General features: G+C 40.0%; 2 protein-coding genes across 2 annotated transcripts; one reads left to right on the top strand and one right to left on the bottom strand.

Annotated features, from left to right (window-relative positions):
* Window positions 1–5,090: 5,090 nt before the first annotated feature.
* On the top strand, window positions 5,091–9,297 carry LOC4352435 (tryptophan--tRNA ligase, cytoplasmic). The gene is made up of 11 exons (XM_015764760.2): window positions 5,091–5,440; window positions 5,550–5,669; window positions 6,281–6,466; window positions 6,602–6,653; window positions 6,766–6,918; window positions 7,151–7,243; window positions 7,750–7,830; window positions 7,986–8,057; window positions 8,460–8,528; window positions 8,639–8,749; window positions 8,952–9,297. The coding sequence occupies exons 1-11, from the start codon at window positions 5,202–5,204 to the stop codon at window positions 9,000–9,002; spliced, it is 1,227 nt and encodes a 408-aa protein (XP_015620246.1). The 5' UTR covers window positions 5,091–5,201; the 3' UTR covers window positions 9,003–9,297.
* A 506-nt stretch (window positions 9,298–9,803) lies between these two features.
* LOC4352434 (acyl-CoA-binding domain-containing protein 6-like) lies at window positions 9,804–15,194 on the bottom strand. Its single transcript, XM_015764759.3, has 15 exons — window positions 14,958–15,194; window positions 14,287–14,472; window positions 14,106–14,183; window positions 13,805–13,918; window positions 13,634–13,700; window positions 13,484–13,545; window positions 13,237–13,376; window positions 12,821–12,947; window positions 12,627–12,741; window positions 12,300–12,388; window positions 11,979–12,062; window positions 11,766–11,906; window positions 11,277–11,432; window positions 10,785–10,844; window positions 9,804–10,214 (listed from the first exon to the last, which is right to left on the bottom strand). Exons 1-15 carry the CDS (start codon window positions 14,961–14,963, stop codon window positions 10,056–10,058), a joined length of 1,584 nt encoding a protein of 527 aa, XP_015620245.1. The 5' UTR covers window positions 14,964–15,194; the 3' UTR covers window positions 9,804–10,055.
* Between the last annotated feature and the right edge of the window lie 208 nt (window positions 15,195–15,402).

The raw sequence follows: 15,402 nt of genomic DNA, 5'->3' as shown, positions 1-15,402 counted from the left end.
TTCTATTGGTGCTCGAGAGATAATTCTACTCGCTGGTTCTCGAACCAGTATACCGTAGCAATCTCTCGCACCGCCACTTTAAGTGGTCGAGTTACGACTACTACCTGGTCCTCGACCAGCGGTGTAGCGATTCTCCCACTACCTCTACTCCAACAAAGTTGATATCAGGTACACAATATCGCTAAGTGTTTTACCCAGAGATCTCTTACCACGACGACACCTAGAGTTGAAACCTATCCTCATGTCCCTTTACGCCGTCCTGACAAGGCCTCTGAGGAACCTAAGGGAACTTCGGCTGAGGACGTCCAGAGCAGATAAGGCCTTGTCGGATCCTGTAGAGACAAACGGCCATCTAAGATCTGGTCATGTAAGAGTTCTCGCCGTGCGTATTAACCAAGCCGTGTAATCGGAAATTGAGTTTTCCAACTTCACGACTGGGGGCTAGGATCAGTGCTTTTTCAACCAAGGCAGGTCAAGGGTCCAAGAGCCTTATCCTCCGAGAACGATTCTCCGACGACAAGGCTGGGGGCTAGGGAGAGTGTATGACTCAACAAACTGACTAATCGAAGTCGGTAAAAGAGAAGACGCTAATATACAAAACATTGGTCTGTAAATTTAATTCATTTTCAATTTTCCATACATATTATAACATGTCACCCTTTGAGCGTTTGTTCGGGGGCTATTTCTATCTAATATTCTTTTCTTAGTATTGATTTCAGGAAAATTCTATTCGACTCTGTCGAAGACTCCATGTCTCTATGGTTCTACGCCAAGATCAACCAAGGCGAGTACGACAAATGTTGACAAGGCTCCGTCGCAGATTCTGCGCCTTCTCGATCACTCGAGAACGGTTGGTGGATATCGACAAGGAATACGGAATGAAGAGATGGTGTACCCGTCGAGATAAAATTTCTTGACTTCAATCCAAATTCTCGATTACAGCAAGACGGGAGACTTAGTCGTATGCTATGTACTTTCTTGGCTGACATCGGAGATTGACTCAGACAAACCCTATAGGTGCCCGCACGAGGCTGATAAGGGAAGTCTAACGTTATCTCTGAACTCACCGAGAACGGTTACGTGAGCTCGATAACAGTTACTCCAGGGTCGGCGGTTGAGAATATGAATTTGTTCATTTGCATTGAAGTCGGGGGCTACTGTCAAGGTTATGGATACCACATACCTAATAGTAGTCGACTAAATTTCGGCAGGACTGACCACATACCATGTCTTATACGGAAACTGACTTTGGATATAGAGGGAGTTCCGGATAAGGAAAGACAACTAGAGTTCTACATGGAAACGACAAAGACTACTCGGATTGTATCCATTTTAGTTTCCTTAGTTCTACTTGGACAAGGGGACACCTATGGGTATAAATACAAGACCCCCTAGGAGGAGAGGAGACAATCAACATACACGGAACAATAGATCAAGACACAAGATCAACATACAAGCCAACATACGCCAAGACAAGATGCCGGATATCGACTTCAGAGATAAGCACGGCTAGTCTCCTATGGTGTCTCCGGATACTGTCTAGAGAGACGAAAGCGCTATCTCTGATCTCGCCGGGCACGGATTCGAGGAGGAAGACTACCCTGTTGTCGACTACGAGTCAGAACTTCATACCGCCATGTCGACAACAGTTAGATAGGCTACTCCAAATATTGTACTGGTGTGATTATGATGAATAAGATCAACGACCGGCTTTGGCCAACAGGATGTAGGGTTATTACCTGACAGTTCAGGGGCCCGAATCTGTATAAAAATCCTCGTCCCCATCTCCTTTACCTCAGTCTCGCATATATCCTAGTACCAACGATCCCCATACTATACAAATACCAGAATCGCGACATCAAACGTCGACATTATTATTGTTATATGGTTTAGTTAAAATGAAATTTACTATGAGAGTTCGTTTGGATATATATATATTTTTAGAAAATCATGAGCTGTAGTTAGGAGTTCGATCGTCTCTTTAGCATGCGAGTTTTGTTAAATAGATTCTTTTATATGATTTCTTATGTATTACTAAACTAGAAAAAATACCCGTGCGTTGGTCGAAAGCCTTCCTTCCTTTTTAGCCTAGGTCAGTCCACTACCTCCCTTCGTTTGGCCTACTTCCCTTCGACCTAGAACAAAGGGAGCCGTAAGCCCAGCTCGCACCGTCTACTACCATCTTCAACCTCCCGAAGATAATCCCGTACTAGTACGGTGGCCTGTCACCTAAAATTGGTTGAGGATTTTTGATCCACTCGATCTACTATTTCCTTTTTTTTCCAAAATCAGAGCGTGAAACTCGGGATAAAAACGACCGGGGAAGATGGCCTTTATCATCGGCAAATGTTAAACGGAGATTAAATCCAACAAATTAAAGGTGAATCGAAAGGGAAAATCAAGGAGAGAATGATGAGGGAGGGGTGGGGAAACGATTTTTGCAATCAAATTGGAGGAGAAAACACAGTATCGATATGGCGGCAGCAGGAGGCATGCGGCGAACGGATCGGATTAAAAAACTGGATAAGTAAAAAAAAGCGCACGGGAGAAAAAATGGTGACAGAAAAAACTGACGGAAAAACCAAAAGTGCTCGGGAGGTGTGCAGTGAACAGAGATCGGAATAAAAAAACCAGACGAAAAAAACCAAAAGGTTAGCGCGTGGGAAAAAAAACTCTTTCGCGTGAAAAAAAAAGTCGGGAAAAAACCGGTAAAAAAAACCAAACGGACTTTTTGTTTTTTTACTGGTGAGAGATTTTTTCCTTTTTTTTCCGGAGTCGGACAATTTTTATTACGACAAAATGTCTTTTTACTACGACAGAAGCTTTTTTTTTTCGCTTTTTAGTCGGACTTTTTCTTTTTTATTTTACCTTTTTAGTCGGACTTTTTTTTACAGTCGGACTTTTTCTTTTTTTCTTTTACCATTTTTACAGACCAAGGAAATTTCTCGTTCTTTTTCAGTAGTAGACATAGAGGTTAATACCGAAATATAAAATTAAAACCGATTCAAACTCGGATGACGTATCAAATTACCAGCAAAAACAACATCAATTTTTATAATAGTAGAGATAGAGAAGAGAAGTGAACGATTTTAAAAACCGACTCAAATATGGATATGTATTTCGAAAAGCAAACGAATTTAAAAATTGACTCATATATGTATGACGTACCAAAATACCGATAAAAATATCTTAAATTTAATGGCAAAGAAGTGTTAATAGGAGTAACTAATTTACTTGATTTAAACGATGATACTGTGAATAACGACCTGGATGTCATATATAACGACAAATTAGGCCCTAAACTTTTTTTAAGAAGGGGTACAGCTCAGAACGCACACTCACATACACCACACTCACACCACAACACACGCACATACACGCGTGCGCGTCCTTAACACACGCTGCTGGAAAAGAGATTGGAGACCAGTAGGTCTCAGTGCACGGAAAACGTGTAGTCTCACTGAACGCGCACGCGTGTGTGCGTCCTTAACACACGCTGGGAAAGAGATTGGAGACCAGTAGGTCTCAGTGCACGGGAAACGTGTAGTCTCACTGAACGCGCACGCGTGTGTGCCCTATTTCTAGTCGAGACTGCCCTGAAGGACCGTCCTAAAGAAAGACGGGAAAATCCCGTCGAGGTGAGGTCCCGCGAGTTACTCGCGACCGGCCGTTCGCTCCACTGCGAACGTGCCAACCGAGCTACGCTCGGTCCTCAATTAGACCCTAAACTTGAGTAAGAAGAAAATCTATATCGTCTCTTATTATAAAGTTATAACCCACTAACTCCTAAAACTTAACATGCAAAGATACCACATTATCTTCTACTAACAATCATTAAATTAAACATTATGTAAACATGCTATAATATCTATAATTTTATAATTTATTAAATTTTAGAGCTTTTAAAATACAAGCATGCTAAATTATCATCCCACATAATTCACATAATATTTTAATATATATCTTCATTATTTTTTATAATATACTATGTACCTATATAGTTCATCCTCACTTAGTTAATGATATTTCTCTCTTCTCTCATTAAGCCATATTACATCAATTATTTTTAATGCTTAAATGATTAATATATGGTACAAATTATCTCTCTACTTTTCATCTCTCATTAATTCATATTACCTCAATGATTTTTAGCCTTTAGATGATTAATCCATGGTATAAATTATCTCAATGCTTTTCTACTTTCATAAAATCATATCACCTTACTTTTACATTTAAATCATCATTCTATATACGGTTTAAATTTAAATTATCATGAACCATGCTAACTTAAGTAATCTTACGTTGTCTAGCTATCTTACACATTATTTTTATTTATTATTATCATACTAAAATCTTGCAGCAATGCGTGGGATTTCACCTAGTTAACCTAATACATGTACCTGAAGTAAAATTACGAAAGAGTATAGTTCACCCTCAACAGCTAGTACGTGAATTTTTATCATCTTTTGTCCTTTCATCTCATATTCCTAAGTCAAGAGAACACACTGGCGATTCTTACCAAGAGTCGATGGGATAGCTCAGAATACATACGTTGTCATCGCAAATTTGAGTGCTTTATGTTTTGCATTCTTCAATATCACCTCAAATTTACAGATACAATCCTGGGCATAATAATTATGAATTCGATTGAATTAAGAGGCTGTTCAGATTAACGTCATTTCAAACTATACCTTTTTTTTAAGTCATTTAGTTTTTGCCAAAATTTGATAAATATATAATGGCTTGTTCAGATTGATGCCATTTCAAACCATACCGGTTTTAGATAGAGTTGTCAAATATGTGCATTTATTTAGTTTCTTACCAAATTTTGGTAAATACATACTAAAATTTTGGTAAGGTTTATTCTGGCTATAATCTGAACAGACACTAAGAAATCCAATTTTAGTATACTGTTAACTTACCAAAATTTTATCATTACCAAAAATTATTTTGGCTACAATCCCCTGAATTTTGCCAAAATTGTGAAGAATTCACTATCCTTCCGGCCCGTTACAAAACGAGACCCAAACCCGAACCCGCGTAGCAAGAAACACCACCATCAAAGCCCTCGCCTCTGACCAGCGGGCCCCACACGTCAGCCAGAGCACGAGGTTTATCTCCCACCCTCTCCAATCCCCTCCTCCTCGCCGCCGCCGCCGCCGCCGCAGCGTCCCCGGCGACCGGAGGCGTGAGATCCCGCCATGGCAGCGGCAGCGGAGGCCGTGACCGAGGTGGATGCCACGAACGAGGAGGGGGAGGAGGAGGAGCAGGTGGTGAACCCGTGGGAGGTGTCGGCGGGGAAAGGCGGGATCGACTACGACAAGCTCGTCGACCAGTTCGGCTGCCAGCGCCTCGACGACGCGCTCGTCGCCCGCGTCGCCCGCCTCACCGCCCGCCCCCCTCACCGCTTCCTCCGCCGCGGCCTCTTCTTCGCCCACCGGTGCGTGCGCCCGCCGCCGCCCTCCAAACCCTAGCTTAATGCTTGTTTCCCGATTCTAAGTACTGGATTTTGGTTTGCTTGCTCGCCCTCACTCTGTGTGTGTGTGCAGGGATTTGAACGAGATACTGGATTTGTACGAGAAGGGGGAGAAGTTCTACCTCTACACGGGGAGGGGGCCCTCGTCGGAGGCGCTGCACCTCGGCCATCTCATCCCCTTCATGTTCACCAAGTAAGCGCGATTGTTCCAATCTGCAATACTCGCTGTCCCCTGCAATGTTCTTGATTCACTCGTGTTGTTGTATAAATAACTGGGCAATGCCGCGGCAGTATTGAGAGGGAGTAGTTGTATGTTTGGCTAGAGCAGCCGAATCTTGGATAATGCGTTTGTTGGTGATGTGCACAAACCTTTTATGTGTTATTTGCTGGGATGACCTAGTGAACTTTACCTATTTTCAGTGTTGGTAGAACCTTTCATATGCTTATTGTAGTTTATGTGGTGAATCAGCAGAGCGATGCAATAGATTACCGGACCAGTTGAAAGGTCGGGTGTGATGAATGTTACCCCGGAACATTTCATCTTACCATGTTCCTTGCATGAAAGAAAATTCGGTATTTAAACATTTTTTTAAAACAAGACATGCTTTTACATCTTGCACGGAAACAATATAACATAGATATGCTGCTTTGTGTAATGTTTCCTATGCTTTCTAGTCTGAATGTAGCTTCCAAACTTTGTTGCAATATCTTGTTTGATGAACCTTTACATTGTTGGCTTAATTCTAATTTATAATTGTGAGAATGCTTGGACAACGTCGATTAACTGTCAGTATCCCTTTTCAGATATCTGCAGGATGCTTTCAAGGTGCCCCTAGTAATACAGCTAACTGATGATGAGAAGTTCTTATGGAAGAATTTGACTGTTGAGGAAACTAAAAGGCTTGCCCGTGAAAATGCAAAAGATATCATTGCTTGTGGATTTGATGTCGAAAGGACTTTCATTTTCTCTGATTTTAATTATGTTGGAGGGTAAGGTTCTTCTTAACTGTAGTCTTGATTTATCTTTCATTTATGACTAATTTAATGACTGTTCTTCTGCTAAGCAAGTAATTCTTGAGATTTATTTATTCTATAGAAAAGTAATCCTCTGTCATTTTCTTACAGTGCTTTTTATGAAAACATGGTTAAAGTTGCCAGATGTGTGACATATAATAAGGTGAGCAGTTTAAGTTAGTCTAGCAATATTTTGGGCAGTGGATCGCTTGGTTACTTGCTTGTTTGCATCCAACCATTGTCTTTTGCTGATATTGTTTACTCTTGAACGACAGGTTGTTGGAATATTTGGATTCACCCCAGAGGATCATATAGGAAAAGTCAGCTTTCCTCCTGTGCAAGCGGTTCCATCATTCCCTTCTTCATTTCCACATCTCTTCTCTGGGAATGACCAACTACGGTGCTTAATCCCATGTGCAATAGACCAGGTATAAACATATCTGGGCTCCCTGATTCCATTTCTCCCTGTGAATTTGTGGTTTGGCTGCCTTTCCATGCTGCTATCATGCCATTTCGTCTAGGAACACATCAATCAGACCATGATACATTTATTCTTGTAATTTCTTTAATTTTAGGTAGCTATTGTAGATGTTCATGTTCTGTTATGCAAGTTTGAGTTGCTCATTGGATTTGAGTTGCTCATTGGATTTGTTCTTCCAGGATCCTTATTTCAGGATGACCCGGGACGTTGCTCCAAGAATTGGTTACCAGAAACCATCATTAATTGAATCGAGATTTTTCCCTGCTCTTCAGGTACGTTTTTTTAGGACCATGGGTTTATAGCTTAATATCTTCACTGTATAGAAGTGTAAAATGAGCATAGAAAAGGAATTCAACAATGGAGGCATAATACAGAGCTCATGCTCAGTACCTCAATCTGAAGTTAGTCCTTCAATGATAGCAAAGCGATTGTTTACATACGAAATTTCAGTTGAAAGGACGGGTTATCTATTTTTCTTGCAAGTTTTGTCACTAGAATCATTATTACTAGTAAAGTTAAAAAAAAGGCAATCGCAATTAATCACGATTTTTTAAGTGAAATTCCACTTAATTTTCCTGTGCTGTTTGACAGCTCCTGGTTAATTAGTAACTTGCTATTTTCTTATATTGCATTTATCTATGTCTGATAAGATTGCATCTTCATTCGCCAAGTTCATCGCTCATGTCCATTGCTCAGCATTTATTTTTCTTATTTCCTATTTTAGATAGCATAATATTTGGGACATTGATTTATGTGAGCTGCTTATTTCCATTTACAGGGGGAGAACACAAAAATGTCGGCCAGTGATCCAAATTCTGCAATATATGTGACAGATAGTGCTAAAGAAATAAAGACAAAGGTTTGCTTTAAGCATTGTATTTTAGTGGAAAACTACTGCAATTTTATATTTTACCTGAGGCCATTCAAATTTTGGTCTTCAATTAAGTCAAGCGTCCTGTAGCCTTATGGTTCTGCTTTTCATGGGCCTGTCATTTATTTTACCATTTTTTCCAGGTGAACAAATATGCGTTCTCAGGTGGCCGGGACTCAATTGAGCTCCATAGAAAACTTGGAGCTAACCTTGATGTAAGTCATTTTCTTGTTATATTGAACTTATTGTTAATTGTGAAACGTGTGTACTTAGTAAAGTATGCTTTCCCCCGATTACCTGAGTTATGCACTGTTGACATATATTTGTTTGAAATGCAACATGTAAATTAAAGAAAAATAATTTGAATATAGGAAGAATGCTAATTCACAGTTCATACATTCAGGACCTTTCCTTTTCGTTTGTACTTTTGTCATTTATTGAAGCCATCAATATTTTTCCCCCAAACACTAACACATGCAAAAATTTTACCTTTTTAGGCACTTTCATTACTTTAACGCATGTGCAATGCTCAAGTTCTGTATTTGTATTTTTAGATTCAGAAAAAAGTATTTTATTTTTCTCCTTAAATCAATGTCAGTTGTGATTGTGATGTTCAGGTGGATGTTCCAATCAAGTACCTGAACTTCTTCCTTGAAGATGACAATGAGCTCGAGCACATAAAGAAGGTAATACAAATTATGCTATATATGTAGAGGCGTAGAGCTAATTTGCCTGATGTGTTTCTTTAACATGTTTTCTTCAACTGATTTCCGCTAACATTTCTGAAACTCATCAGGAGTACAAGGAAGGAAGGATGCTGACGGGTGAAGTGAAGCAGCGCCTTGTTGCAGTTCTATCCGAACTGGTTGCGAGACATCAAAGAGCTAGAGCACTAGTGACCGAGGAGGTACACAACTCTATGCAATCTTGCGCACTTCTTTATATTTTGAAGTACATTTTTCCGTACGCACAGATGCACCCAAGCATATCAAAGAAATGCCGTGATACAGATAACACTGGAATATGCGCTTAATGAAATTCTTAAAACATGTAGCATTGCCAGCAATATAAATTTCTTGCATAATTTAATTGATTTCATGTTTGTGCAGATGGTCGATGTATTTATGGCGGCGAGACCTCTTCCCAATATGTTTGGCTGAGTCTGATGTCAAAAACTGCCTGGAGATATTTGCTACTAGCTGGATAAGATGTCCGAAGTGATCTCTAGAATTTGGAAGCAGCATTCGTGTGTTTCATGACTTATATTTGTAGGCTGGCCACTCGTAATATTTGGTGGCACGCTTGATTTTGCAAATCAGTTGAGGATAAATTTATTTATCTTAAAGCCTGCTCCATCAATATAGAACCAACGTCTTTTTGTATTGAATCAGAAATGTTACAACAGTTTTGAGCTTAATCAGAACAATCAAGAAACAAACAGCTTTGTCGTCTGAACTTGCTACTCTCTCTCTCTATATATATATCTCTTTTCTTTCTCTTTTTTTTTGAGAAACTGAATTTACTACTACTCTTAATAGTGCATGCTTTGAAAGGCATTTTCCCCCCAGCCGAAGAAACGTGATCAAAACAGTAAAAAATAATAAATAATTTTTGGATAAAACTTTTGTACTTCACTACTTCTGTTATGGACAGAGTCCAAAAGGCAAGACCGAGCGATCAAAATTCCCTAAATAACTTCTAAAATTAAATTGGTTGCAGCTTGGAGTACAGCTCAAACAAGACGGGCCTTCATTTTTTTTTTTTTTGTCAATGGCTTCGCATAATAAAGCCTCTAGAAGACAAGCGACTTCAACTCATCGAGGCTGACGTATTTCCGAATATCAGAGGTCAAAACCCTGTAGTGAGTTGAAACCTAAGGATATGGAGCAAAACACTATTTTCCTAACGTCATAACCAAACCAGAAACAGCAAACGAACATAAAAAGCGAAAATTCTTGAGGTGAAAAAAATAGAACCACCTGTAAACTTTATTAAATTCTTCTCATGGTTGATCAGTTCTCTTGATGGAACCGCGATTTGCTATCATCCTGTTTCTCTGTGAGTAAACATTTTTCGATATTTGATCTACTTGTGAATACTGGGCTCTCCAGGGGAAAAAAGAAATGGGCAAAAATTGAAAGAATGTGCAACTCTGCAGGAAATATCCTCCATACATCCAATGCTAGTATGCTACTACCTGTATCGATGAATTTTTATCCATTCCACCTCCAGAAGCCCTTATCAGCAGGCCGCTGGTTGCTGCCTGAAGATGAATCGTCGGACTCTGCATCCTTTTCAAGCCGAAGCGATTCGGACTCCTTTTCCAGGGTCTCCATCTTCTGCAGCCTTTGTTGAAGATCCGAAATTTCGTTCTGGCATTTGGAAACAAAAGATTCTTATCGTTGCATCTATATCCCCATGGGAGTAGTAGGACGTGAAAGGTTAAACTATGACATTTCAAGGCTGCAACGTAAAGGGTGTAAATGAACAATGTTATCTGAAAACAACAGAATCAGCCCATGGACATAAATAAAATAGTAAAAAAAGTATGTCACTTTTTAATTTATTGTGTACCATTTTTTTTAAAAAAATAAAGGTACTAGCTAGATAAGCTAAATGGCAAGTACAGGTTCCAATTATGTACAGGGATAAACAGTTTGCCTTTCTCGTTTCTGGTTAGGCCGCATGTTAAGCTGGTTTCCGATTTAATTTGTCAATGAGCTTTGTTCCAATCCATGCAAAAGGTGTTTGTTTTCCTTTTATCATTAAGAAAACGTGTCTTCAAGGAACAATAATGCTGAATCCACCCTAAGTTGTTGCACACCATTCATAGCTTTTCATAAGAAAATGAGTATAGATGTAAAATCAAACCCTATTTTCTGATCTGAACAATTCACTGAATGCTTGAACATGTGTTCATTCCCTAAATTCTTTTTACCTACCTCAAGTTGCGACGCCCTTGCTTCTTCAGCAGAAAGTTGATTGCGGACTAAGTCAAGTTCCTGCATAACAGAGAGCACAGCAATTAAACTTGATAGCATAGAGACTAAAGCATGTTTCTTCCTCCGCAGAGAGCACCTACACTAGCAGAGGTAGTATCTTCTATTCGATCTATATTCTAGTATTTCCAAAGTGATATGCTGTGAAGTTTAGCACATTGAGGTTTCAACATTGAATGCACTCAATGACAGAATCTTGATAAACACAACTGAAATAGCAGCCTAGAGCAACAAATTTCACTGAGGTACATCATACATTGCTTTGATAAATATTTTTCTGAATTGCATACAATTGAGCCTTAAATATCAAATGAACTTAAATGGAAAATTGTAGCCCATGCATAAGAAATAGGTAGAGACATAACTTCTGATAGTAAAATGAAAGAAAAAAGCATCACATTTCCTGCACAATTCTATAAAAACAATTCAGCTTGCCTTGGTAAGTTCCACATTTTTTGTCTCCACGTTAGCTAATTCCTGCTTCAGTCTGGAACTCTGCAGCTCTTCCTGGTTAAGTTTTTCTTCTATATGACTCTTCTCACCCTTAACTGCTTGCAACAAAGTTTTGCTTGTATCTGCCCTCTTAATAGTCTGAAAGATTAAGAACATATAAGTCTGAGTGATTAAGAACACATAAGTTGTGCATGAACAGGTCTTGGGAGTTATTCCCTCCATTCTTAAACGGACGTCATTTTAGGATGTGTGCACTCAAGCCTTGGAATATTAACTGATTAAGATTTGAGATGAAAATGACGTCAGTAGTCAATTAGTTATATTTTTAGTATTTTCTATGAATATAAAAACAAAAAAAACAATAATCAAAACATATGCACTAGGGACTTTCGATGTCTTAAACAAGTTTCAAGTAGTCATGCTTCTAAAAATATTTGGAAAAAAAACTGAAGTTCTGCACCCTACCATTACCTTTTCATCTTGAAGTTCTTCAATTTCAAATATGACCCCTCTGCTAGAATTTTCTGCCACAGAGGCCAATCCATTTGTTTCAGGTTCATTTAGTTGCCCAGATGGCACACCGGACTTTCGACTTGACTTGAGAGCATAAATCTATACCAAAGAACTATTCAGCAGAATACAAGGATATGCATCAGGAGAACTAAACTGATGAAATAGACGTGCCTCATTACTGTAACGTCCACTGTATCCTCCAAATGACACCAGAAAATCTTCACCATTAACTTTGTGCAGCACTAAACTTGAGCCCTGATGTACAACAGCATTTCAATATCACCAACAGCATGGGAGCATAACATGAAAGAAATGCAATTAACAAGGGTTACAAATATGTCATTGGTTAGAATAATATGAACTTCAATGTTTGAATACAAGATCCAACAAAACTTTTCACCCAAACTATCAGATGATTCAGAGTAAATATGCAGAACAAAGATGATGCTCCCATTTATTTACTAGGAGAACCCAGTTACATAAAGAGCTCACCTCACTTGTTGGGGGTGCACGGCCTTCAAGACCAGTAACGACTGACCATACAAATGTTGACATGTTAAGTACAAGTGTTTCTGGGACACCTGCAGTGCATCATGATTAGCCGATTAAGCACATGTGAGCGAAAACTGTTTCGTGAGCTACTTTTCTTTTTCTAAAGAAAAGCTCAAAAACTATCAAGAAAAGATATAACAAATATATCATCTGTAAATGGATAAGGAGCTACACTCAAGGGTGATAAAACCATGGAAATTGAATAAGCTCAATTGTTTTGGAAGTCATAATCGTAGTATAAGGTAGGTGCTGGATTTTCATCCTTACCTTTCTTGTTATTACCACCTCCAGTAATAAACCAGTTCTCACCAACCGTAACACCTGCATGCCCTGCTCTTGGTTCGGGAGTAATACCCTGATGTTCTGGTCTTGACCATTCCATCTGCAATTAGCAGATAACCATTTATTTGGACTTCCTAAAGTAGTGAATACCAGCTCTAAAGAAAAGATTCAATTCTCACCGTCTGCATGTCAAGGAGATGTAGATCACTGAAACATGTAGAATGAGAACCCCCGCCAAATATCAAGAGATAACGATCAGCATAGCACGCAGCAGCATGCTCTGACCTTGGAGAAGGGGGTGTGCCTCTGGAAAATTACAGTACAGTTTAAAATAGTCAGATATCAGCTCTGCACCTCAAGGAACTTGGTAATGAATTTACTAGAAGAATGATTTCATAATTAATGCCTAAAAATATATAACTTGTGGAGTACGCCTGCAATAGCATTTTCACACGAGTTACAAAATTCAGGTCATTCAGCAGAATCCTAATATTAAGGACCATAAACATTTTGATCACTTTTTTTTTTAAAAAAATATATTGTCATTTGTTCACTTTACAACAACTGAAAAACATGCTTCAATCACAAAACTTACGTGGTCTCAAATTCATCCCAAGTCATGGTCTCGAGATCAAGAACGTGCAGGTCATTCAGAAGGGATCTCCCATCACCTTCACCTCCAAACACTACTAATGTGCCTCCAACAAGAGTCACTGATTGGCCACCGCATGAGCTCTAAAGCAAAAGGAAGATTACCGCCACATATTCTTAGACAAAAAAAAAAAAAGCAGCGAGTACTTTAGAAGCTTTCTGACAATATAAATAGATTAAAAAAAAGGTACCGGTGATCTGCCATAAGTGCGCAAGGTTGACCAGGTGCAAGTTTGTGGATCAAACTCCTTAACTGACATAAATATGTTATTTTATATAAGAAATATAACTCGCACAAAAAAAATAAGATTAGAAAAAAAGGAGCAAAATATTAGGCTAACCACTGAGACTTTCTGTAGGTTCCCTTGTGTGTCCTGCAAGACAGAGGATCTTGTTTCCCCATGGAACCTGCGGAGATTAAATGCCAGAAGGAAATACGCTACACAGTTATATCTATCTGGGAGAAAATCCAGTTCCGCTCAACTTGACTATAAAGAGTATCTGGTGATTACCAGTGCATGACCAGCACAAGGAGGAAGCGAAGCTGTTCCAGTCAAGTCTGAAGGTTCTTCTGATTGTATTTTAGCTTCTAGCTTCGACCATGATAAACATTTGAAATCCAGAACCTTCAACCAAAGGAAGATACTATTGTTGAGATGCATATCATTCTCAACGCTCGAGAGTAAAGTTAGGAACTTGCACAATTAACCTCTATTAATAAGCAAATAAGGAATTTTGAGTCTATTTTAAAGTTTATACCAAGAATCCATCACAAGAAAAAAACATATTAAGTATAATGACCGACTAATATACCTGCATGTCACCAAGGTAACGGCCATTGTGATTTCCACCAAAAACATACATCTTTTCCTGAACCACAGCAGCTGCATGCTGTAGAAGATAAGTGCAGCATGTCAAAACCACCAAGAGAAGACGATGGCAGCACAACAGACTAGACGGAATTTAGAGATCATGCAAGTAAAAAAAGGAGGACCTTGTAGCGAGGTTTCGGAAGCGGTCCAGAAACAGGGATCCGTGCCCACTGGTCATAAGAACTTATGGAACAGAGGCCTTCCATGGTGATTTCCTTGTCCTGAACATCAACCATCTTCCCATTCTCCACCACGAGTACTTTGGACTCCTCGGAGGCCGATTTAACGGGGTGCGACACTTTTGCACTCTAGTGACATGAAACGTGAAAAGGTTATAAGAGAACACACATCATTCATGGTTTAAAAAGAAAGAGAAAAAAGAAATTCAAACTCTCCTGAATGCCAGCAAATGACTTTCAAATAATACTGAATTCATGGATTCTACACGCCTAGATAGCAACATGAACAGAAATGCTACAAATACCAAGCTTGCGTGACAGGTAAACACACATTCTGGTCAAACAGTGGCATGCTCTGTAGCTAAGATTTGCCTTGAACAAATACCACCAATCCTCCACCATCTCTACAAATTTCTGAGTTCTAATTGCAGCACACATGCCCAGGAGGGGAACCAAAACCAAATCATCAACTCGCAGGAACTGCGGGTTCAATGGTCGAAGAGACCAGCAGCAGCAAGCCACCAACAATTTGAGGAATCCCTGGTTAACTCGCCTAGAAATTGCATCGTCTAAGCCGATCCGGGTAACTCGCAGCGCGGAGGAAGGAAACTCACCGCCATCCCGCCGCGCCGCGCCCGGAAGGTTCCAGAGGAGGCGAGGGGCTTCGAAGCAGATCCCGTGGTCCGCCTCCCCTCGCGCCTTCCCCGGCCGCCGACGCCTAGAAGGTTCGGGATCCAGGCGCCCTCGGGGGAGATGGGTGGAAGCGGGCGGAAGCTTCTAGAAGGTTCGAGATCTGGCGCGGCGGCTGCTGCTGCTCCGGCGACCCGCGAAATGGGCGGAGCCGCGGAGGCGAGAGGAGTTGGAGTGGAGCCGGAGGCTTTGGAGAGATGCGCCTCGTGATTCGTGCGAGAGGTGATCCTACGGCTTGGGAGAGGGATTCCTTGCCTAATTGTTTTTTCACCCCAATTTCCCTTTTTTTTTTTCTCTTTTGATTGATGAAAGGGTTTGCAACCAACTTCAAGTTGATTAAACATAGGAATATGATGTCATTCACACCCT

Source organism: Oryza sativa, chromosome 12, assembly GCF_034140825.1.
Source record: "Oryza sativa Japonica Group chromosome 12, ASM3414082v1".
NCBI classification, from domain to species: Eukaryota; Viridiplantae; Streptophyta; class Magnoliopsida; order Poales; family Poaceae; genus Oryza; species Oryza sativa.
Note: the sequence above shows the minus strand (reverse complement) of the source record. Positions and strands in the feature narration are given on the sequence as shown.

Coding starts and splice junctions, on each gene's coding strand:
- LOC4352435 (XM_015764760.2), top strand. CDS start 5,202: ATGGCAGCGGCAGCGGAGGCCGTGACCGAGGTGGATGCCACGAACGAG. Junction 6,467..6,601: donor GATTTTAATTATGTTGGAGG/GTAAGGTTCTTC, acceptor ATTTTCTTACAG/TGCTTTTTATGAAAACATGG. Junction 6,654..6,765: donor GATGTGTGACATATAATAAG/GTGAGCAGTTTA, acceptor CTTGAACGACAG/GTTGTTGGAATATTTGGATT.
- LOC4352434 (XM_015764759.3), bottom strand. Junction 12,742..12,820: donor ATCTCCTTGACATGCAGACG/GTGAGAATTGAA, acceptor TGCTAATTGCAG/ATGGAATGGTCAAGACCAGA. Junction 11,907..11,978: donor GTGGACGTTACAGTAATGAG/GCACGTCTATTT, acceptor TCTTTGGTATAG/ATTTATGCTCTCAAGTCAAG.